General features: G+C 48.3%; 1 protein-coding gene across 4 annotated transcripts in view; it reads left to right on the top strand.

The window, feature by feature from the left end:
• Positions 1-22,647, top strand: part of LOC135908258 (cysteine/serine-rich nuclear protein 1-like) — a 108,090-nt gene that overhangs the window by 35,778 nt on the left and 49,665 nt on the right. The window contains exons 2-4 of one of the 4 annotated variants that reach the window (XR_011510150.1): positions 4,705-4,921; positions 8,459-8,550; positions 15,776-15,945. Coding sequence is in view for 1 of the 4 variants with exons in the window: in XM_070530119.1 (XP_070386220.1) it covers positions 4,912-4,921; positions 15,776-15,945 (180 nt within the window). In the remaining 3 variants the exon portion in view is untranslated. Of the gene's footprint in view, positions 1-4,704; positions 4,922-8,422; positions 8,551-15,775; positions 15,946-22,647 lie in introns of all 4 variants that reach the window. The other 3 variants (XR_011510149.1, XR_011510151.1, XM_070530119.1) reach the window with 3 other exon arrangements.

Here is a 22,647-nt window from a genome sequence, read left to right as displayed (position 1 = left end):
TAAGGGTTACAGCATAACATTGTCAATTTGGCATGAAGGTTGAATAAAAATTTACCAATACCAAAAATGCCTTCAGTTGTTTGGCACTGACCGGCTTGCGTGCGTTTGGTATGGCCAGTATTCTAACCACGGTATGATTCAAACCGTGTCTGTCAATCTGGTGACCCAGGTGAGTTACTTTCTGCTGGAAGAACTTGCACTTTCTGGCACTGATCTTTATACCGTGCTTACCTAACTATAGGCGCATGAGGACTTGCTCAACTCTCGCTTTCTCTCTCAGCACTGCTCGTAGTTCTCAGCAGATATGCCGACATCGTCCAAGTAGCAGGCGGCTCCCGGTAAGCAGCCCAAGATTTCATCCATTATTATTTGGAATACGACAGGCACGCACCCGACGCTATAAGGCAGGCACTGGAACCTAAAAACGCCCAGTTGCGTGTATACAGTAAGAAATTCCTGTGCTAGCTCGTCTAATTCAAGCTGCAGATATGCCTTTGATAGGTCTATGATCGAGGAGACCGTTTCGCCTTGCAATGTCATGAAAATATCCTCTCGTAAGGGCAGATGGTAATGGTCAACTTCTATTGACGTATTGACAGTGACACGATAGTCAATGCACCGAGGGAGCCTTCTATCTTTCGTAGGCACGATAAAGAGGCGTCGCGCAAGCAATGGGCCTTATTCTGTACATGACTCCTGCCTTTTCAACGCACATGAATTTCTGCTCAACCTGCTCACGAAGAGCATAAGGCACAGGCTGCGCCTTACAAAAGACTGGCGTAACTCCTTTTTTTAGCTTAATACTGGCTTTGAAGCCCTTCATAGTGCCATGGCCAGGTCCAAATACATCTTTGTAGATTTCAATTAGCGCAACCGCCTTAGTCACTCTTCACATTCATGGCTTCATGCCACCGAATTTTAATTTTGTTCCGCCAGTCTCGACCAAGCAATGTTGGCATCCAAGCTCCTTCGGCATCCTTTGCTATGACCATCGGCAATAAATATCATTGATCATAGTATGGAGCATCAACATCACCCCTATAATCCCAACAAGTGTACCATTGTAAGTGATTAAGTTCACATTAGCTTGTGTGAAGCTAACTGAGGGAAAATACCTTCACGCACTCAGATTCGGACGTACACGACACAGCAGCAACCTTATTCATCTCCTTGGTCACTTCCTTTCTATTTAATTCTAACGTAACTGTAATAGCAGCCCTGCCCTAACTTTTGTCTGTGTGAGACCGCGTGGGTAACACATTTGCCACGACAGTATAGCCGAGCTGCTTAACCACGCTGGTTTTACACATATAAGCTAAGTGCCCTTTTTTCGGACATTTGTAACTACTAGTACTCTTAACTAATGGGCAACTTTCTGGCGCATGGTTTCCCGCACAGCGATGAAACAAAGCTTTAGTCCCTTGCGACGCTGTTTTTTCAGCCTTCACGAATGCACTTCCCCTGGCGCTCTTGCCAGTACATTCTTCTTGACGCCGCCCTGTTGCTTCTTATTATTGCCAGTGAATGTCGGAGACGCCCGCAGCCAGAACTTCGCTTCTCATCGAGACCATTTGCTGAGTGCCTCTCACCGTCGCTTACATAGCCTCAGCGATAGTGCAGGTGCGTTCCCAAGTCAGTTCACCGTCGGTTGCGACTAACAGTCAGCAGAGTATAGGATATGTTTGAGCGCCGGCTATTAGTCGATGCCGCAGAGCTTCCTCTAGAAACGCGCTGAACGCGCAAATTGCTGCCTGTTTCTTGAGACCCACAATGAAGTCCGTCCTAAATTTATGCTTCCTTTCTTTTTGTTGCTGGAAGCGCTAACTTTCCTTCACCACGGAACTCGTGGGAGTGTAGTGCTATAGCAGTGCATCAAAGGCATTCTCGTATGCCACCTTTGTGGGCGTCTTTGGACGAAGCAAGCTCCTGAGCGTCCGGTAAGCCTTTTCGCCAACAGTAGTTAAGAAGACGTGCAGTTTTTTTTCTCCTGCAATGTCGTTGGTGTCGATGAAGCACTCGAGTGTCTCAAAGTATACTACGAATTCCCCGGTCTCCAGATTGAACCCCCACAGCTTGCCAAAGGTAGCCATCTCCAGTGCATTTTGCAGTAACCCACCCTCGTGGCCAGTTAGTCGTGACAGACATCGAGACGTACTTGTAAAACGTATTTATTCCATCCGCCATGTATTGACAGCATCGCAGCAATCCAGAAACTCGCATCACAGCGTATGGCGTAAATATGTATCAAATGAACAATCTTGAGGGGTAGCGGGGGGGGGGGAGTATTCTGTACAAGTCTACCTAGAGGACTGGGCATTTGGGCCGCTGCTGATTGGCTAGGGACGCTCGCCTCCTCCTCTCTCGTACAGCTGCATCTAATCCACAGCGGCCGACATGCACAGTCCACTAGATGGACTCTTGCGGAATACGCTCTTTGCACATTCGCAGAAAAGGCTCTCTAGTCCACCAATCACAATTGCGACGCAGTCTTGCGCCGTGTTCGAAGCAACGCTGCCGCGCGTTCGATGCATTGCGTGACACTGCTATCACCAAGCACGCCGTAAACGGTTTTTCTTGTTGTTGTGGTTGTTGTTGTCCTGAGTTGTTGTGGCACATACCCACAGTGGGAGATTGGCCAGGAATCGCATGGTTCAATTAGGTGTATAAAAAAGCAAGGGAGTTAACAATTTGAACGTTGGAGCTTAAAAGTAAACTTTTTGTGTGTGGGAAAAAAAACAATCCGAAGAAAAGCGTGTCTAAAAAGATATAATAATCGATAATAAATAAAAGAAAGCTGTAGTGGGGAGGGAGGACGATCAGTCTAACGTGGTTACTGATTGGTTTCAATTAGTTAATTTTGGTTTACCAAGCAAACATTTATGTGACTGAACCCAATAATGGAGGCTCCAAAAATAGAATCACATGTACTGGTAAATCTAGGCCAATATTGCGAAGCGGGATTTCAAGTAGCCGTTTTCTTATAACAGAAAAAACACCTGCAAGACAAGGAATGGTCTATTGTCTCCGCTTCGCCGCAGAATTAGCACAACGGTGAGAGGGCCAGACCAAACCTCTATAGATAGAAGTTCAACGTAGGTATACGGCACCGGAGCCTCATGATGGACACTTCAATTTTTTTGTGTTTGGCAAAAATCTCTGTTTCAAGGGAACACTAGATGTCGGTAATCCAGAGAGTTGCTAATTGCGGAGCCTGATACTGCCTGCATAATGACACTCCTCATGGCAACCAGGTACCAATGAATGAAGCGTCCTCATTACTCGAGAATCACGAGAAGCAGTAAGTGATGAGCACAATGACAACGAATTGGTTGTGGGTAAACTTTTGACTGGTAAGTTCTTTTCTTACGTCTTTTGTAGGCCCTGCGATTAACCATGAATACTTACCTAATCGCCCAACTTTGAGGTATTTTAGCATTCTAAACCTCATCTATTGTATTCGCGGACGCCCGCACAAACCACGGTTATATAGGAAATGCTTTTTTGAAAGCGTTGTGCTTCATAATACGGAATCTATTTCTTTACCGATTCAAATGACAAGATTTGGAAATATCTGTGTTCTGGCAGTTCATAAATTTAAAGCGTGTCCAGAACTGTGTATGTACAATGTGCTTTTGGAAGAATATAATTTTGCTGGGCAGTGTTCGCCAGAAACAGCGACGTTGGAACCTTCTTTTTTTATCTAGAAGGTCACAATGGCTATGAATGAGCACGTTTTAAAATGGGCACTCGCTACGGCGAAGGTACCTTTCACAAATTTGTATAAACTATACTGACGAGCCCCGCCACTGCTAAATTGATAGGGCCCCTTTTTATTCCATCGCATGTTATGTGCTCATTGTGTTTCTAGCCAGTGGATGGGGGCGGGCCGTATCAGTGTGGCACACATTAACATTAAGGTTAACAATAACAACGTAAAAACGTCATTATTCATTTATGTGCGGCCGCTAAAGCAGCGTATACTTAAGACTGGAATTTTCCTCCCACTGGGCTACGCCACGGGTCGCTTGGCCTCCCTTCGCAGGGGCCCTTCACGTCAGCCGTGGTACTGAAGTATACGAAAAAAGTGCAAGTACAGCAAAAGTAAAAAAATAATGCCGCCTTAAAAAAACTTTGCCACAAGAAGACCACCGAATCAGGAGCGCGAGACTTTTTCGCTGTGCCATGAAGCATGAAAAAGTTCGCTATTGCATAAGTTCTGCATCGGCTACCATTAACCGTCTGTATAGTGTTGTGGTTACTCTAGAATGCCCTCTTACTATAGTCAGTTAAAAAAATGAAAATGAAAGTCATTCTAGAATGGTGATTGCTAGCCATTTTGGTATGTAGTAGCAACTATAGCAAATTAAAAATTCACATTATCAGCGTAAATACCAATGTCCAAGCTTTGTTGCTTACGCAACTTATTGAAGAAACCTAAAACATTTCGAACAGCTACATTTCTTGCCACTAACTATGAACAATGCTCCATCTTGCTTTATTATTCTGCCATAATTTCATTGATATGACTAGAAACATAGCTTAAACATTGCCTTTATGGATGCAGCAAGTGCGTTCTATAGTTTATGATAACAATGAAAGCGTTCAAGGTGCAGCATGGGCTGTTTATTCACCACTGCCAGAATGTTGGCTTATGTACCTTGGTGGGTACGTGCCCTAAGTGTTAACATTATCATCATGTCAAAGGTGCAGGAAAAAGCCGAAGAAGTGTGGGATTTGCACCAACGGACACAACCCTGCGGTTACTGGTTGGTACTGGAATCACGTATCGGTGACGGTTAACCAGCAGGACGTCCACAGAGGCGACCGCCCAAAACTGTCTCTTTCGGCAAGGTTACCATCTACCAGTTTCCACGGGTGCAAGGCTTTGCCTCCGTTCCCGCGGAGGGTGGAATGACCCTTGGTAAGTACTTCTTTTCCATATGCGCAACGTCAACGTTTAAACCAATGCACACGGTGGACAACCTATAGATAAATCCCGTCAAAAGCCCCCACGCGGTATTTCCTACTTTAATAACCGGCACTTCTTCCATATGTAATGCGTATGCAAAAAAGCGAAGTTAGCTCCCCTCCTCTTCGTACCCTTTCCGAGACATCTCAGATTTTTCGCGATTAAGGACTGTGCTGTATTTAAGAATGTGTGTGCTTGTGTTCACTATCGCACATTTTTTTTGGTTTTGTTTTTCTCGCGAGGTTTGGCTGCACTTGCTATTAAGCATCCAAACCAACTAACCCGGTTCTCACCTGCTGTGGTAGCTTAGTGACTCTGGCGTTGCCTGCTATGCTTGAGGTCGTCGGTTTGATCAAGACCGCGGCGACCTTACGTCAATGGGAGCAAAATGCAAAAAAAAAGAAAGACCGCGCGTTTACTTAGATTTTTGTGCCCGTTCAAGAACTCGAGTGCGTCAGAATTGATTCCTACACCCAACTACTGTGTGTGCTTCACATTGAAATGCTGGTTTTGGCCGGTGAGACATCAGAGTTTATTTTTTTTATCCCACTTTTCTGTATCCCTGTATCGATGAGTGCTGTGACAGGATAGCCATCAACGTCAACGTCAAGAAGGTTTTCGTTCGTGTGTAACGTGAGCAGAGGATTTGAGGGCATGGTGGACAACACAGCTTCACCTCCAGTAGCTTCAGTGCCTAGTTTTCCAGCTGGATTCGCGAGGCGATAGGCGACGGAGCGAAGCGACGGGGTTGGGGCGAACGAGACTGATGGCGTCGAGGTGGGGGCCAGCGGCTGTAGCCAAGTTTCGGGGCAGGAGCATCAGCGGCAATGGGGTCATGGTGGGTGGCGTAGGGAACAGACGGTCCAAAGGGGCGGGAATGAGCGGCGGTGGATGTCCGAGGAGGTGGTGGCCATCGGTTGTAGCAGTGACGACCGACGTGACCGATGCGACAGCAGTGGAAGCAGATCGGCCTGTCATCAGGGATATGGCATAAGGACGGGTTGCGGCGAGATGTGGCAGAGAAAGAACTGCCGGGGACGACGAGGGCTGCTAGAGAACTGGGGAATCGTGGGTGCAGACGATGAACCCACGGAGCTGAGACCGAAGTTCTCAAATTCCTGTCTGACGGCGGCCCGAATCATCGCAATCGTGGTTGCTGGTGGATCGGGAGGTGTCGCTGAGAAAGCTGGCAAACATGCGGCCTCGAGCTCACGTCGAACAATACGGCTAACGTCGTCACAGGGGGTGGTCTGACGCGGTCGGCCCTCACGTGTCGACGTAGCAGCAATGTTGGGTAGCTGCGTGGTGTGATGTGTGATATGGCGGCTCTTAGCTTGTTCAAGGTGACGGCATTCTTTGATGATGGAGTCGATAGTCGAAACGTGGCCGAAAACAAGCAAATTGAAAGCATCGTCAGCGATGACTTTCAGCACATGCGACACTTTATCTGCTTCAGATATAGTATCATCAGCTTTGCGGCAGAGAAGACGTCGAGGATGTATGAAACGTACGGCTCTGTAGATGTCTGAACACGAGACGCAAGGGCCGTTCTCGCGGCAGCCTTGCGCCCAATGGGGTCGCCGAACAGTTCCCTGAACTTTTCTTTGAAATTGTCCCGACTGTTTATATCGCCGTCATGTGCTTGTTCCCGCACGCGTGGGGTGCCGCCGAGATAAAAGATGACATTGGCGAGCATGATCGTTGGGTCCCACCTGTTATTAGCGCTGGCGTGTTCATAGAGCTTGAATCACTCGTCAACGTCTTCTCCCTCCAGGCCAGAAAACACACCAGGGTTGTGATGTTGGGCAACCGTGATGATTAGAGCACTCGGACAAACCGAAGCCTTTGCAGAGGTGGTCTCGTCACCGGGAGGCATGGTGACAAGCTCGATGTACCGATCACTCCGGAGTTCCGTCGTGAGGACGGGGATCGCTGACCTCCACCAGAATTTTACGCGCGGAAAGACACAGATGAGAGAGGCTATATACATGATATTTACACTGGAGCCAGTCCGCCAGGCCGATACTCGCTCGCGCCAAGGGCTGAGACTTGGTCGTCGTTCTCGCGGCGGCTCGCCCCTTGAGCATCGCTCGATGATATCGTAATAATATCAATCGGCGGGAGGCTTCCCCAGGTCCATTCTAACGCATCCGAACGACTGCCGGGTTCATTTGGTGCGTCCTCACAACAGCGCCATAACTGGCAGTTATCAGTTGCGTCATCACTCAGGAACAAATAGAGAACCATTACAGGAACACGTTATGGACTCTGACATAAGAAGTGCGGTGAACGTGCACGAAATGTAAACTTGTGGGTCTGCTGAGCAATGAGCCCTTGTTGATGTTTCCTGATATGTAATAAATAAAAGCAAAGAAATACGAACTACTGAAAACAAGGCGCCGCTGCATTTGCGTGTTTTCGTTCAAGAACATAGCTTTCCGAACAGTCAAAAGGGACAGACAGACAAAAGATTATTGGCAAGGACCTGAGAAACCCTGCGCTAGGGCAGAGCTGCGCGCCACTCCCACGTGGGGACTGGCAGGCCGAGCCTAACCGCCGCATCATGGGTAGCCCAAGTTTGTCGGGAAACTTCTGAGCTCTGGATGGCAGAGCTCCATTTTTCTTGCGTGATGCGATTGGGTCCCTGTTACGAAGGGCATCGCCAGAGTGTGTGTTCTAGATTGCTCACAGCCCCACAGTCGGGGCAACTATAGTATAAAGCCTGTGGAGTAATCGTATGAAAAAGGACGAGTTGCCATAGGGCTTAGTCTGAAGCATGCGGAATGTGGACGTCATGGATCTAGCCAGTTCGCCATGAAGGAGAGGATAAGTCCTCCTACCCAGGTGTTTGTGCTTAGTAATGTCGTTGAAAGTAGTGAGAGGGTTCCGAAACTCGAGAACCCCGGGCTGTGAGTTCGCCCCTGCTTCCGCGCGGTGAGTTAGTGCGGGTACTTGAGAATGGGCGATGTCATTGAAATTGGACAAGGAGTCAAGGTGGGGGTCGAGGCGCGGCGGGACCACGTGATGGTTCGCAGAGAGATCATCTTGTTCTTGAAAATCTTGTAAGCCTCCTCGGCGATGGAACCTGAAGCAAAAGCCCATACCACTGATCTCGAATCAGTGAATATTTTGTTTTGCTGTTACATGAGTGCTATAGCAACTGCGACCTGCTCCTCTCTGTATGGTATTGAACACCTCAGGAAAGCTGCATTCACTATTTGTCCGCTGTGATGAATGAGCGCTATGGCCAAGTTAGACTACGTTCCATATTGGGCTGTGTTGACAAAAATGCCGAGTAGGGATCTTCTTTGGTATTCTTGAGGAGGGCGAGGGCTCTTGCCCTGCGTCTGCCTACATTGTGTAGAGGATGAACATTACGTAGAAACGCTGAGACTTGTAGGTTGTTCCTTTCATCTTCTAAGATTCGATATTACCTTTCTTACATGTGGATAGGGTTGATCCCGAGAACCGCCACGATCTTCTTTCCAGCTGGGGTACAGGACCGACGGGCCACTTGGACCGGCTCTCCTCGGCCTCGATTATCTCGTTCATTGTGTTGTGCACTCTAGTTGCATAGGAAGGTGAGTGCTCACCCGTAAAGAAATGCCTAGTACTCTTTTGATTCTTTCTCATGAGCATGTTCAATTTTTCCTCTTAGAGTTATACCAATTGTGCATGGCTGCCACATAAACTATGACTCATGAGGAAAGCATGGAATAACCTGAGGAGGTTGTCTTCCTGAACCCTCCACACTTTTTCGAGACTCTGCTGATGAGCCTGATCATGTTCCCGGTCTTGGCTGCGTGCTTGTTGAGCGTCGTATTGTACTGTATTCGAGGAACATGCCCAGGACCCGAATGGGGTCTGCTCTGGGGATGGCACAACTAGGGTTGAGGATTGGGCGAGGTGGCATCGCATTCTAAAACCGGTACAGCGCAACGTGGAAGGGAATAAGCAAGCCGAGCCGGCCAGATAAAGGGACAGAGCGCTGACTTCCAACTGATTTCTTGGCAAGTTGCACGAAATATATAGCTACAAGAAAGCGTCAGGACATGTCGTCACAACACTTCACAAAACGTCACACCAAAAGAAGAATACACCATCATGAGTCACAGAACACGCAATTCTGTCATGCAAGGTTAAATCAAGAAATGTTACTTCCTGCGGGGATAGGCACAATGATGGTGCGCTAACGCACGTGCTACCAGCCCTTGCTGTGAAATCAGCTTCAATAATCTCCCACGTAAGATGTGATGGGTGGTTTTTTAGTACTTCACAAGGATAAAAATTCGGTTTTCGTCCACAGTCGTGACAGTGACTTACTAAGTGTCCCTGTATAGCCCGGTGCACATGGCAATCATGTTCCTTTAGCCTTTTATTAGGGCAGCGATCAGTTTGACCTATGTATCTCCTCCTGCATGATAGTGGAATTATCATGCGGGAAGAGATACATAAACTGAACTGGTCGCTGATAGTAGACTATCAGGTGGTCACCGATTTTGAGCGTGTCCGTGCGACCGCTGAGGTGTGAAATTATGTATTTGTGGAAGGCCTCTCCCAAATTGAGCTCCGAGATGAAGTTCAGAATGTGAGCATGGGATACATTGTCGAGCGCCTTCTCCAGTTCTAGGTTTAAGATGCGTCTTATATCTTTCGTGGCGTTGTCTACGATTTCACACTTTATGAGCTTCATCACGTCATGCTTTGGCAGGGCAAGACGAAAGCCGATCATTGCACGGAAACAATCCTTGTTTGTCGATGTGTTTGTAGATGCGATTGTGTATGACATGTTCCGCCAACTTCCCCACACAAGATTTGAGCGAACTGGGTCTGAAGTTTGCGAGACTCGAGGGTCTTCCAGGCTTTGGAATGAGGATGACCGAGGCCATTTTTCGGGACTCCTGGACGGCCCCTCACTCCCATATTCCAATAATCTCCTTTGTTAACTATTCTATGAAGCCGTCGTCATAGTTTCTGAGGGCCAGGTTGGGTATGCCATCAGGACCAAGGGCCGACCTGCCATGTACATTTTGCAGTGTTTCCCTCATTTCGTATAATTTGAAGGGGTTAGCTAGCTCGGGGCAAGATGAGCCTTTGTAGGGCGAGATGAGCCTTGGTTACTCGAGTATACCACTGGCAGATACTTGCGAGCGAGTCTTCCGAGTGCGGTATTTAGTGTCTCTGATTGTGATGCCCCTCGTAGAACCTTTGCTATCCCTTGTGATTGGTTTTACTTGGTATTGGTGTGATTGAGCAAATACTTTAGTAGATTCTGTTTAGTTCCAACTCTCATCTGCCTATTGAATTGCAGACCTCACACCAACTGTTGTCTTCTCAGGGTTTGATAGTGATCTTCTATAACTTTGTTGAGCTCCGCGACCTTTTTTCGGAGCCTTCGGTTTAGTTCCTGCCCTTTCCATCTGTTTAACAGTGGAGTTTTAGGAGATTTAGAAGAAGAGTTATAGAAGATTAGCGACGTTGCCATTCATCCTGTCCACCTCCAGTTCACTCTGCACCTTTTTCGTCGCCACCCTGATATCCTGCTTTAACTGTGCAGCCCACTGCTCTAGGCTAAGTGCTGAGTCCTGTATTTGTGCTCGCACCCCAATCTTGCGAAAGTAATCACAGTCTGTAATAGTGAACTGTTTGAGGTTCCCGCTTCTCGCGCTGACGGAGGTGGCCAGGATATTCTTATCGCTACCTAGGTCCACGTGGAGGTTGGACAAAAAGGCCGACTCTACATTCCGTATGAAAAAAGGCCATGTGTGGTATCCCTAGAGCAGGAGTTGCCGATCCTGGTCGGAAAAGCCAAATCTGCTATAATTGCAAGGTTATTATTGACTGTGACTTGCCGTAGGTCAACACCCTTGTGGTTAGCTAGTGGGTGCCCCTATGCTTGATGCGGAGCATTCATGTCTCGGTCCACCAAGAGTGGAATGTCTTCGGCTTGCTTGTGGCCCTGTTGATGATTCTCGCGAATCTTTGCCTGAGGTATTGGGTTGTACGGCATATGTTAAGTATAAGTATGCTGGTCTTGAACTGTCCGCTGGGGAAGATTTGAACGAGCGATTGCTTAATCTTATTAGATTCAAGATTGAAAGCGTGGCGTACGAACGTACATTTGTTTGTTACCAACGTGCTGATGCCCCTTTTGCGATCAGCATGCTGGGTATGCGATTTATTGCCAGGTAGGGAGACCTTATCTGTGAGTGTTTCTTGTATTACGAGGACATATGGCTTTTCTGGGAGGCTGCGAATGAGCTGTTGGAGGACAATCCTTTTTAGATCGAGTCCCCTACAGGTCCACTGCCAGACATTATTTACCCTGTGATGTGCTGCCAAGGTGGGAGGTAGTATTTAGCTTGTATTATAATATGCGATGGAGTGTAGCCGCTGCCGACCTTTCAGTGCCGGTACTATCCTCTTTCTCCAATTATATAATTGGAGCCGTTGCACAAATGTGGCGCTCCATACTATTGCATCTGAACGCAAGTGCTGTGATCGCCTCCGCGAGTTTGTCGATTATAATTTGAACTTTGTCTAGGAATTCGCCAATTTTATCTGTATCTTTTTCCATTTACGAACACTGGTGCTCTTGTCTGATGCATGAATCTCCAACGCCCTCTTTTGTGTAGGTCATTGACAGTCGGTTCAGCTACATGGATCTCCATGAAAGTTTCTGGCGCAGGGGCCTGAGTAGGTTGAATTGTCTCTCGCTTGCTGGCCTTCTTCAGTTCTGCAATTTCTGCTGTGTGCTGCCCCACTGCATAATATGACGAAGATTTTTCTCTTTCGAACTATGCTATCCAATAGGCTCTGGCGATTTACCCCCTGTCACCTTTTTCGGCGATTCCTTGACCCGGTCAGCCCATGTGGTACGACAATTAGCAGGCTCCTGGATCGGAACTCCTGGTCCCCTAAAACGGGAGTGGCCCCTGTAGCGGAAGCGGGTACTGGATGGTTTGGGGCCCCTAGAAAACGAGCGTTCCGTGGAGCGTCCTCTAGAAGGGTCACGGTCCTGGCAGCCACCATCCTTGCTGCCAGGGAATCGGGATCAGCTCCTGGATCTCTGGGAGCTGCTGAGGGCTGGGTTCAGAGGGGTTGGTGACCCAGCTGGTTGGTTGGATTGTTCACAGTTGCACCGTTCAATTCTCCGTTGTCTAACTGCAAACTGAATTTGAAACCTTTACTTACAGGTTTTGTAAGCCGTAGAATGAGGGCCTCTACAAAGGGAGCAATTCGATGTATATTCGTGTTGATCATCCTGGTTGCTCGCACAACAGCCGCGGCAAATTGCAAAGAGGTTGCAAATTGCAAAGAAGTTGGGCAAACATCGGCTCTGTGGCCAAGCCTTCCACATGCATAGCAAACTTCAGGTTGTCTGCGATACAGTGAACATTTGACCAAACTGGGAGCGCATTTTACGCAGTCCGCGACTTTGAGTCCGTCAAACTGGATGACTACCGTGCTTGAGTTCTTTAATTTTTTCACCTCGAGAGCGCTTGCATTCTTGGGTTGAATGATCAGGCATTTGAGCTCCTCTCTCTCGATTGTTGGATCAATGTCGCGAATAACCCCCCTGTCCTGATTTTCGGAGGATGCGAAATATGCACTGACTTTGTAGCTTTCTTGTCCAATAAGTACCGCTTTCACATAGGCGTAGGCCATGGTTTAGCGCTTTCATACTGTGTTTGCCACCAATATATATTTTGCACCATGTTCAGACATATAATATCCTCCGCCATTATCCGCCTCCGTAAGCGTAGCGGTGCTACTGAGGGCCTGGGCAACTCTGAGGTGGCCGATTTTCCTGATGTACGGTCGTCCATGGGGACGGATTATGATTCAAAAGTGCTCCTTCGGTAGGCGAGGCAGTCTCGGAGCAGTGGATAGCCGTTTTTTAACACTCGCTCGAGCCTGGCTTTTAATACCGCCACGTGTCGTGTCGGTGGCTCGGCCGCCCTGCGGGAGCGGGTACTTGCTGATGTGTTTTCGCTTGTATAATGCAGTGGTTCACCTAGCGATTTCATTGAGTTCTTCGGGAGAGATATCCTCACCCTCAACGGTGATTTACGTAGCCGTAAACATCGTGGCCTGAGCGTGCGGAGCTGCTCAGAGCTTGCCCGCCGAGCCTCTGCCGGAAAGTGGTCGCACAGAAATGTCCTCTTAATATTGAAAAAAATGTCCCCGCACCGTTGCAAACTTGGTATCGGCGTAAGCGTTGCGACTTTAGGCGCAGATTGTTGCCAACATTTGCAAGATTGAACCAGATTTTCGACCGTAATCATGTAGAGAAGAAGGAGAAGCAGATGTTGACATTAAACTCTGCAAAGGTGGATGACCAGGGAAGCTCTTTATAGTGATTAGCATATTCATTGAATAAATATACATACATGCGACTTTGTAATTCTACCATAGTTATTTTATTTTGTTACCATAGTGATAACCGCTTTATGGTCCCTATGATTGATGGCCATGGGCTGAAGGACGATGGTCAAATGTTATTTTTAGGAAATATCATGTCTATACGCGACCGACGACACGTAGCTGGTACATTGGCATGTGTATAGCAATGAATGCGTACCTATTATCCTAGCGGTATTCATGGTGCCGACGGGCATCGTGTTTACGCTTGGCGTTGGCGGCCAGGTCGTTGTCGGTGGTATCCCGCTGCCGCCGCCGTGCCCACTCCCGTTTCTCTTCGCGAAGGAAATCTTCACCGGCACGCTGCTCTTCTTCGTCGGACGGAAGGCGGTTACCTGACTGTCCAGGCTCGTTGACCGACGCGCGCTCGGCGTTCGCGGCTTCTTGCCACCTTCGCGCCCATTCCCGCTTCTGCTCACGCCGTCGCTCTTGGAGGGCACGCTTCCTTTCCTTGGTGCGCAGAATACGCGTCCTACCCATAGCACGGCTCGAACATAACTGCTCATAATATCGATAGGTGATGTGGGTGTCACACCGAAGAGGTGCCCACATTCTCGTTCGGCATGGCTCAATAAGCGCATGCAGTATTAACGCAATCGCGTTGGGGGCCCCGTGTCGCGAAAAATCTGGCGTCCCGCGTCGGGCAAACTGAATTGCGAACAAAATTTTAAACCACCCATATCCAACCACTCTTCTGCCACAAAAGTTGCTCGTACCCTGTCTTACATCCTTTACAAAGTTATTCCTCGGAGATTTCAGAATGCAGCCCACAAACGGATGTAAGGAAAAAAAAAACACCGACAGCGCATATCTTTTGTGTTAGCTCTTCTCAGATTGAACATTTAAATGTGCGAAACTATAAAGGGAGATGGTCCCACGCACGAGTACACGTTTCTACCAGCAACCTTGCCTTCGTGTATAGCGTTCACCGCCAGCATTTTCCGGTAAACCTTGCGGTTACATAAGCTGCAGTTGCTGAGAAGGATGAAAAACACAGGAGCCTTTGAATGCTATCGCGTTCCACTCTTAACGGCAATGCCTAAGCGTCCTCCAATTTTTTCCGAGACCTTAGCCATATACAACTTTGCTGTAAAAAAGAAAAACAAGGAAGAGGGATCTTCAATCTGATATATGCGTGCACAAACGCTGTAGCTCACGCACCTTTATTCCAAGCTGCGATATGAAACAAAAAAGTTTATGATCCTAAAGTACAGTGTTATTTAGGAGAGGAGATTAGCATCTGCCGACAAATCGTATCCAGCATTTAATATGCAACAGCATATGCACTCCTTGTATGCTGAGACCAGTGTGGTAAAAATGCAACCATCGCAGTTTACAGTATAAAATTCAGCAAACTCCAGCGAGAATCAGTGCGTGCACACCACACACCAGTGCCTCATAGCCATGAAACCAGCGCCTTGTACAGTGTGACCTTGCTTCCTTTCAGTGATCTCATCGGTGTCCTAGTGATCCGCAACGAGCTTCAGCGTCGCGAGGGTTATCCAATGTAAAAAAGACGCGCCGATTTCACAATTGAACATGCTGGTTATTGCAATAGCGGGCTATTTTCCGCTGTCTCGGTGCGGATACGCGAGTGCGTGTGCGAACCTAATGAATTTACCACAGGGGTCAAAGGCCTGGCGACGAGACTTACAGAGATGCGCGTGCATCAGTGGTGCTGACTGCTTTATTTTTCACTCTATTTACTGTACCCTATGCTTTTATCTTTCTCACGAAAGCAAAGGAGCCACGAGAAAATGGTTTATGATAGCGATTCAAATATTCGTGTTAGGGGAGTCAGCATCGCTAATTTCTGGCAAGCATGTTTTTTTTTTTTTTTTACCCAGACTTTCCTTACACGTTCCATAAATTGCACTTGTTTTTGTAATAAGAGATTGCATCAGGTTGTGTCAGAGGAAATAAAATTTTAGTGACATACGAAATAAATATACCGTATTTCAAAAGCAGTACTGAACGACGGCTGCGGTGTGGCAGCTTATGGTTACCGTTAATTCGTCATTTTCCATGACACTGAGACGACAGGTAAACAATAGCTTCAAGCTTTATCGCGTGATCTCTTTTACATATATGACGTTTCCTGAATTTGTGGATCCCGCTTCGGCTGCTCACTGGCTTAATTGCCTGGGCTGAGGCTATTGAGGACGATATCGCAAGTTCATAGTCCATTCGCGGGAGCGACGTTCTGAACTTGTGGAATGGGATCGCGCTCGCGTGGTTCTCTATAGGAGCAGGTTGAAGAAACTGCAATGGTTGAACATGATACAAGTTCCACATGCACTGCGGTAAACTTCGTAACCCAGCCAAGCCTTTGGTTGAGATATCGAATCTCACAGTTACATGAACTCTGTGTGGTCTTCGCAGGAATGGACTTCAGGCATACAGAGGAATACACTTGCATTCTTGGGCGATATGCTGACCAGCCATGTCGATCACCTGGCGAATTCATGTCCAGTGAAACGTCCCTCTCGTATTGTGGAAACGCAACCCCACCTGTCTCAGCTTCAATGGGATGTAACCGCGGAATGCCACAGGTACAGTGCGATCTTTCTGACAAAGCGTATGCAAGGTTCTCATTTAAATTATGCACTTCGCATTGTCAGTCGAATAACGATTTCCTTAAGCCGTAATATAAATTCTCAATTTTGCCCGAAAACGGAACATTGATTGCAAGAGCAAATTATTACACACCTATAGGGCAGTACAAGTAGTATGTTTATCAGCCCTAAAACTGCTGTTAACATTATCTTATAAACCAAGCTAATGATCATGGTGTCACGTGCGCACATGCATATATGCACACACCTCGCCCGATGACCACGGACCCCCTCTCAGAACGCTGGCGGGGTGAAGAGTGGCAGCAACGGCGAGGGAATTTTCCTTCGTTCTATCTCTCGCTTCACCGCAAACTGGGCTTGCAAGAACACAATGCACAAGAAGCTATCGGCTATCTCCCTATGGTTAGGCTTCGAGGCTAACGCGGATTACTTCCGAAATTGGATATGTCCGGCCACTCCCAGCCGCGCGCTGCTGTGTTTTTACAATTGCTAGTAGATACAGCGGGGTGTGGTGCTTTGGACCGCGTTCGACTTTTCTGGGCAGGCGCGAGTAAGAGCGGTTGCGAGAGAAAAAATCTGGGGGCTTTTGCTCCTTGAATATATCACTCAGCTTAGGCACTACGGAGGAGGTTAATTTGAGCGCGTTGTATTCGTTTGTTCCCTAGACATGCCGGCATTGCGGAGTGCGGTCGAGTTTATACGCTCTGCCGCTGGCTGCCCGTGCGGTGAGGCAGTGGGCGCGGACACCGCTTGGTGATCGATGTGTTTGAAGGGATAATGCTCTGACTGGTGCTGTATAAGTCGCGGGTCGCTTCTTCCGTCGCGATGAGAGTTCGGATTTTTTACAAGCACTGCTCCAGGAGGGCACATGTAACCGGCACACGGAGGCCTCAGGAGAGCACCTCAGGTTATTTAAAGCAGGTGGCACAGGATCTGCGGGGCCCCCAAGCGGCAGCGGGGGGATCAAAGCTGGAAGCAGGGTTGCCCGTGGGTTGGGGCCGCAGAGGCCGAAGCATGCCAGGGGGTGTTCGCATAAAAAATTGGCTGTCCTTGAAAGCGGACAGCGGACCTTATACTCCCCTGGCACGCGCAGCCTTGATGCCCCCGCTACCGCTTGGGCGCCCTGGAGGCCCCGCCAATAATATGAAATAATGACACGTTGTTTTCATTAGTACAAACATGATCAAATAAATATAATTGCGTCGAGCCACCAAGTTTCGACTGCTGAGTTCAACACTACCATGCCCCGCGACTTCTGCCGGCCCACCTAGGGACAAGCGCATACAACGCGCGCCAAGAAACTCCTCCGTAGTACCTAGGCGGAGTCGTATTTTGAAGGAGCAAAACTTCCCCCATTTCCTCTGTCGCACCCGCTCTTACTCGCGCCTGCGCGCAGACGTCCGTCATCTCCGCAAGTGCCACGCCCCGCTGTACCTACTAGCAATTGGAAATACGCCTCCCGGTTCAGGCGCGGCCAGATTTTAAGCGGAAACTCATCATGCTACGCTCTCCCTGACCCTCTCCGCCCCCCACCCCTCCTGTCTGCGCAAAATGTGTGCGATGCACATCCTCGCCACTCCCCTTCCTTGTGCGCGAGAGAAGACGCCACCACACCTAGCCACAATCCTTCTCGGCTTCCCTCGCATCCTTTTTCCTGCACTGACACTATACGGCGCGTGGCCCAGGGGCTAACACACTTCATTCTGAAGATTACGGCGATGCTGACGACAGCTGAAAATCGTGCACAGTATCCATAGAACTGTTACCGCAAGAAACAAGAATACTATTGGACCTGATTGGTAGGCGACCCTTTGGCTATACCAGCAAACCCGCTATTACTAGCGTAATGAAAGGGCTTCGTAAGTAAAACCAAACGTAAAAAGTCGAACACCCTTTCTTAAAGAAGACAGTTCACACGAAGCCAACGACCACGTAACGAAACCACGAAATGCTGAGCGACCCGATGCTATGCATATGTGATTCAATTGCTTATTAGGATTGTATTTTACAGATCCTAAGATGATCCTTGTTTTCTCTGATTAGCAGGGAAGCTCAGTTAATTCAGAAATTTCTTCGGCTATAGCGGGTGCCACAGCTTATCCAAAATGGCTGTCGATCCCGTGATCACTTGAACGGAAACATCTCCGCCTGTGTAGTTGTGGTCGCTGGTTGCCGCCGCTTGCCGACTATAGAATCATTTGACATGACAATGCACTTCCATTTCGGGAAGTTCAGGCTTGAGTGTATAATGTCACACTTATAAGCCGCGAGAAGGTTACGAGCGCGCTACGCCATAATCAGTATATCAGTAAACATCAATGACACATTGAGCCGCGCAATTGTTCACTTTTGATCGCCACCGATCTTGACTTGGATCTAATTTATATTCCTAATGGCTCCTTTCAGCAGCTTTCGTAAGCGAGCCAGTCGCGATCGACGAGTTAGATTTCAATCGGCTTTGGTCGCGATCCTAAAGGCTCGTACGACACCGATAAGATGAGGCGCTTACGATTGAGACCGATCGGTATGTATATATATCTCGATCGCGATTGGTTCTCCTCAGCAGCAACCATAAAGAGGCCCAATTCTACAAACAAAGAATACGAGCATTCTTGTTTCGCACATACCCTGGTTACAAGTATGTGAATATGAGACTGTCTACGGGGTGACCTAGTGAGGTAAAGCCGGGCGTTTTGCATCCCAAAACAGGGTTTTCCATGTGCCCTTTCACAGCCCATTCTTTGTTTCCTCACTTGTCCAAAGGAAGACTATGACGGCTTACTACGTCTTTTACGGTGCGGTTTGAGCGTTGTGGTACAGAGCACATCCGATCGCTTTTGTATTTCCCATTTTGAAACGCCAAAGTTCGACGGCAATGTCTAAAACAATCCTTCGTAATTCCCTTTCCGCATGCGCGAGAAGTCACGACAGACATCGACGACGAGGTACAGCTCGCATTTTCTCGTCAGGCGTGTATTCGATCTATCACCGGGTGACTGCTTTGCGTGGTTGCTGTGTGATGGCGCCACCTACCTGAAAGCTGCGAATAGCGACAGGAGTGGTGCCATGCCTAGGAGACACAACGTGCACTTGTAATGTTGCTTCTCCGCACGCGCTACTCTTGCTGAGCCCGTCGCTTCTCGCTGTTATCAGACACTGACCGGCGGGCCAGTCGACGGCGGCGTGATATGTAGTGTTTTACGCAGACGTGTAAGTTGGCTTCCCTGCATTGTGCTTCGGAGTTCACGGAATATTGTGTGAGACACAGAAAGATTCGCATTAAAGACTACACTGTGGCGCTATAACGTACAACTATTCCAAACTTTAAATTCCAATTCTCAAATAGGCCCACCACGATTGGTCAAAAACTTTATTGCACTACCCCCCATTTCACCTGTGTGTCACGTGACGTCACAAAAACCGCTATAGCTCCCCATCTGATATGACGTGTACACACTGATTCTGCATAAATTGACCGAACAAAACAGAAATAGGTATTTCTAATTCGACGACTTTTTGCCATTATTCCTCGGTTATTGCTCAAAAGTTTTCCGGCTGCACCACTTCACCTGCCTCTCACGCGACGTCACAAAACCCCAAAAGCTTACCACGTCAAAGTGACGCCTACGCGCTAAAAATGCACTATTCTGCCGAACAAAACTGAATTTTCTTCTCAATAGCCGCAGACTGCCCCGCCCCGAAAGGAATAAAAGATGGCTGCTGCCGATCACTTCGGCACTGGCCACTCGCCCCGGCCATAGAGCATGGGTTACTTTGCGTGTAATAAAGCTTTTTTGCGTGGCTGTGCATCGTTTTCGAGAACTTTCGGCACGCTTAATACATCATTCTGCCAACTCTTCTTTGCTGAGGATTCGTATTAGCGCGATTCTTAAGCTTCCGTTGTATGACGCCGCGATTGTCGACGAGCCACCGCACCCTAAGAGAAAGCGGACCAATCGCAAACGCCGGAACCACCCTCTTCATCCGGTTATCGATATTCAGTGCAGTGGCTTGGGCCCATCGAATCTCTCTCCATTTGAGCGTGCTCCTCAGCTCTTATGAGCCAATTAGATAAGAAAAGCGGCTCAGTGCAGGCAATGCTATTCGTTTTTCAAGCAAACAAAATTGACCTCCTATGAATGAGCGGAGCATTTGATAGGTTTGTTCAGGCAACCATGCGGGTGACCACGCTATGCTTGCGTCGGCCGTTACGCAAATTTGACGTCAGGAGATTCGAATAAAAAGATATTAGAGTCATTTTACGTTATACGGCTCTTGTATCGACACAGGCTTGTAGTTCCCCCACTAAGATGATTTGACATCATAGCTTTTCAGAGGGGCTGCTCGTGTTTACCTGGTTGTTTATACTTCGGTAAGGACTGCGTTTCGCTCTGAAGCAGCAAAGACAGAACTTGGCAAGTTTCGATGAGTTGTAATCGTGCCATAACGGCATGAACACGAAAAAAAATATTTGAAAGTCAACTAGTGGCGTCGCTGCGACGTGCCGGCACTGGGGTTTCGGGGGGAAGGTAAAAAATAACACGAAGCGTTGTCCTATCATTACTTTAATAATGAACCTTTACTCTAAAGTTAACAAAAATAATTTTGAATATTAACTTACCAGTCATGTCTTCTACCGCTTCTCTTCAGTGTTTCTCTATTCGTTGAGAGAAGTTTGTTAAACATTTTAATACGGTGACCATTGCGGGATACTGGAGCGCGTTAGTATGGAGTCTACGATTTAGACCACCCAAGTGGCGTAGCATACACAATGCCTCAGCGCAATGCCCGTGCTCAAAGCTTCAAGAGCAGTTTGGTTCATTGCTACTTTTATTTTGTACGCTCAGCAGACATAAATGATCGTCCGCATTGTTTCTCCTATAAACAATACCCCCTTTTGCTAGCGTGTATTGTTACTTAGAGTATACTCCTTGGCCTGAACGTTATGCCTAAGTACACAGTTCCAATGCGCACGATACACAAAATTCAGGTTCGCGCCTAATGTAATCGGTACGCGTATTACAAACACCAAACCATGGTTTAAAAGTCGCAATAGCGGGTACGCTAAAATCCTACATAGTGAGAAGTGTACTGGTTTATCTTTATCAGTTGACCACGCTTCACCGCCTTACAAATGTTATCGCACAACTCAAAACACGCCTGCATGTACCTGAAGTTTTTCGAATGTTATCGATGGTTGCATCCGCTGTCTGTTGTCACCGAACCATGTGTAATGTGAGTTCATGTATGCTCCAAGCAAATGGTGTAGCACTTCCTGTCAAATACGCAGGCACGAGCGATTACTCGGAACCTTCGATGAATGATGCATCAAAGCCGGCGTGCTTGGTCGCTGATGGGAGTTTCGACGATCGCCTACTATGCTCGCCACAATCTTTCTTTTAGTGTAGCTTGCTTTTGAGGACACACGATCGCCAATGAAAACGCTAGTTTCACCATCACTACAACGGGATATCTGGTGGAGGTGCTAATGCGTTCATGTACCGAACGCCCGCGCAAAGCTGGGATCCAAGCACGAAACGCGACGACAACAGCAACGTCGTCATGGACCAGCCAGCCAGTCAAAGACAGCAAATACTGCTACCGGAATAGAAGACCAGAGGGATCAAGCACAAGTCAACAACCACAATGGCAGCCTAGCGTCCCCCTTTCTGCTCGAACAACCTCGGGACTCACGAACCTTCCATGGATCACCGACTGAAGGTCAAGAATCCTGGCTGGAAATTTAAGAAAGAATCACCACATTCAACAGCTGTAACTCCGACAAGCTGTGGCATGTATGCTTCGGCTCAGAAGCCACCACCAGAACGTGGTTTTAATACCGAGAATCGACCCTGACAACATGGGACATGTTCAGTAATGGCTTCTTGCCGACATTTACCAGCGTCTTGTGCAAGGAAAAGGCCGAAGCTCTGCTTCCCAACATCGCAACGAGAGCATTGCGATCTTCACGGAGGTGATGACTCGTCGGCTCAGACACGCCTACCCCGGCATCTCTGACTAGAAAAATATCGCTTCTTGATGAGGGGAGTCAAGCAAGAGCTCTTCGCCAGATTGATGCGAAACCCGCCCAAAGCAGTTGTTGAATTTGCTTCTGAGACTACAACCATCGAGAATACACTCGAAATTAGGGATAGGCAGTTCAACGTACGCACGGTGCCAACGAAGTACGCCGAAGTTCAGCCTATGAGCACCGACGACCTGCGCGAGACCACCAGAGTGATCGTGTGAAAGGAGCTTCAGAAAATGTTACCAAGGTCGCAACCTCAATAGCATCAATTGCCCACGTCGTCTGAGAGGAGATTCAGAAGTCACATGGAGTCCACGAATCCCCGCGGCTTCAGCCGGAAGCAATGACCTACGCTACCATCGCCCGCCGCCAGATTCCACTGCATGCCGGCGCCAGGGCCCCATGATGCCGCGATACCATTTGAGACGCCGACACCGTTGCCACCGCCACACTGCCCACCTGTCGGCCAGCGAAGCAGACGGAGGAAGCCAGACATTTGGCGCGCCCGCGTCCACCACCCGCTCTGCTACCATTGCGGAGAAGCCGGCCATGCGCACCACCGTTGCCCATACTGCGACTTGCGACTGCGAGGGTTCGCCGTCAACGCGCCGCGTCCATAGCTGGGAAGCGCCCTCGTGGCATCGCCGACT

Source organism: Dermacentor albipictus, unplaced genomic scaffold (assembly GCF_038994185.2).
Source record: "Dermacentor albipictus isolate Rhodes 1998 colony unplaced genomic scaffold, USDA_Dalb.pri_finalv2 scaffold_48, whole genome shotgun sequence".
Classification (NCBI taxonomy): domain Eukaryota; kingdom Metazoa; phylum Arthropoda; class Arachnida; order Ixodida; family Ixodidae; genus Dermacentor; species Dermacentor albipictus.
This window is presented reverse-complemented; position numbering and strand designations above follow the sequence as displayed.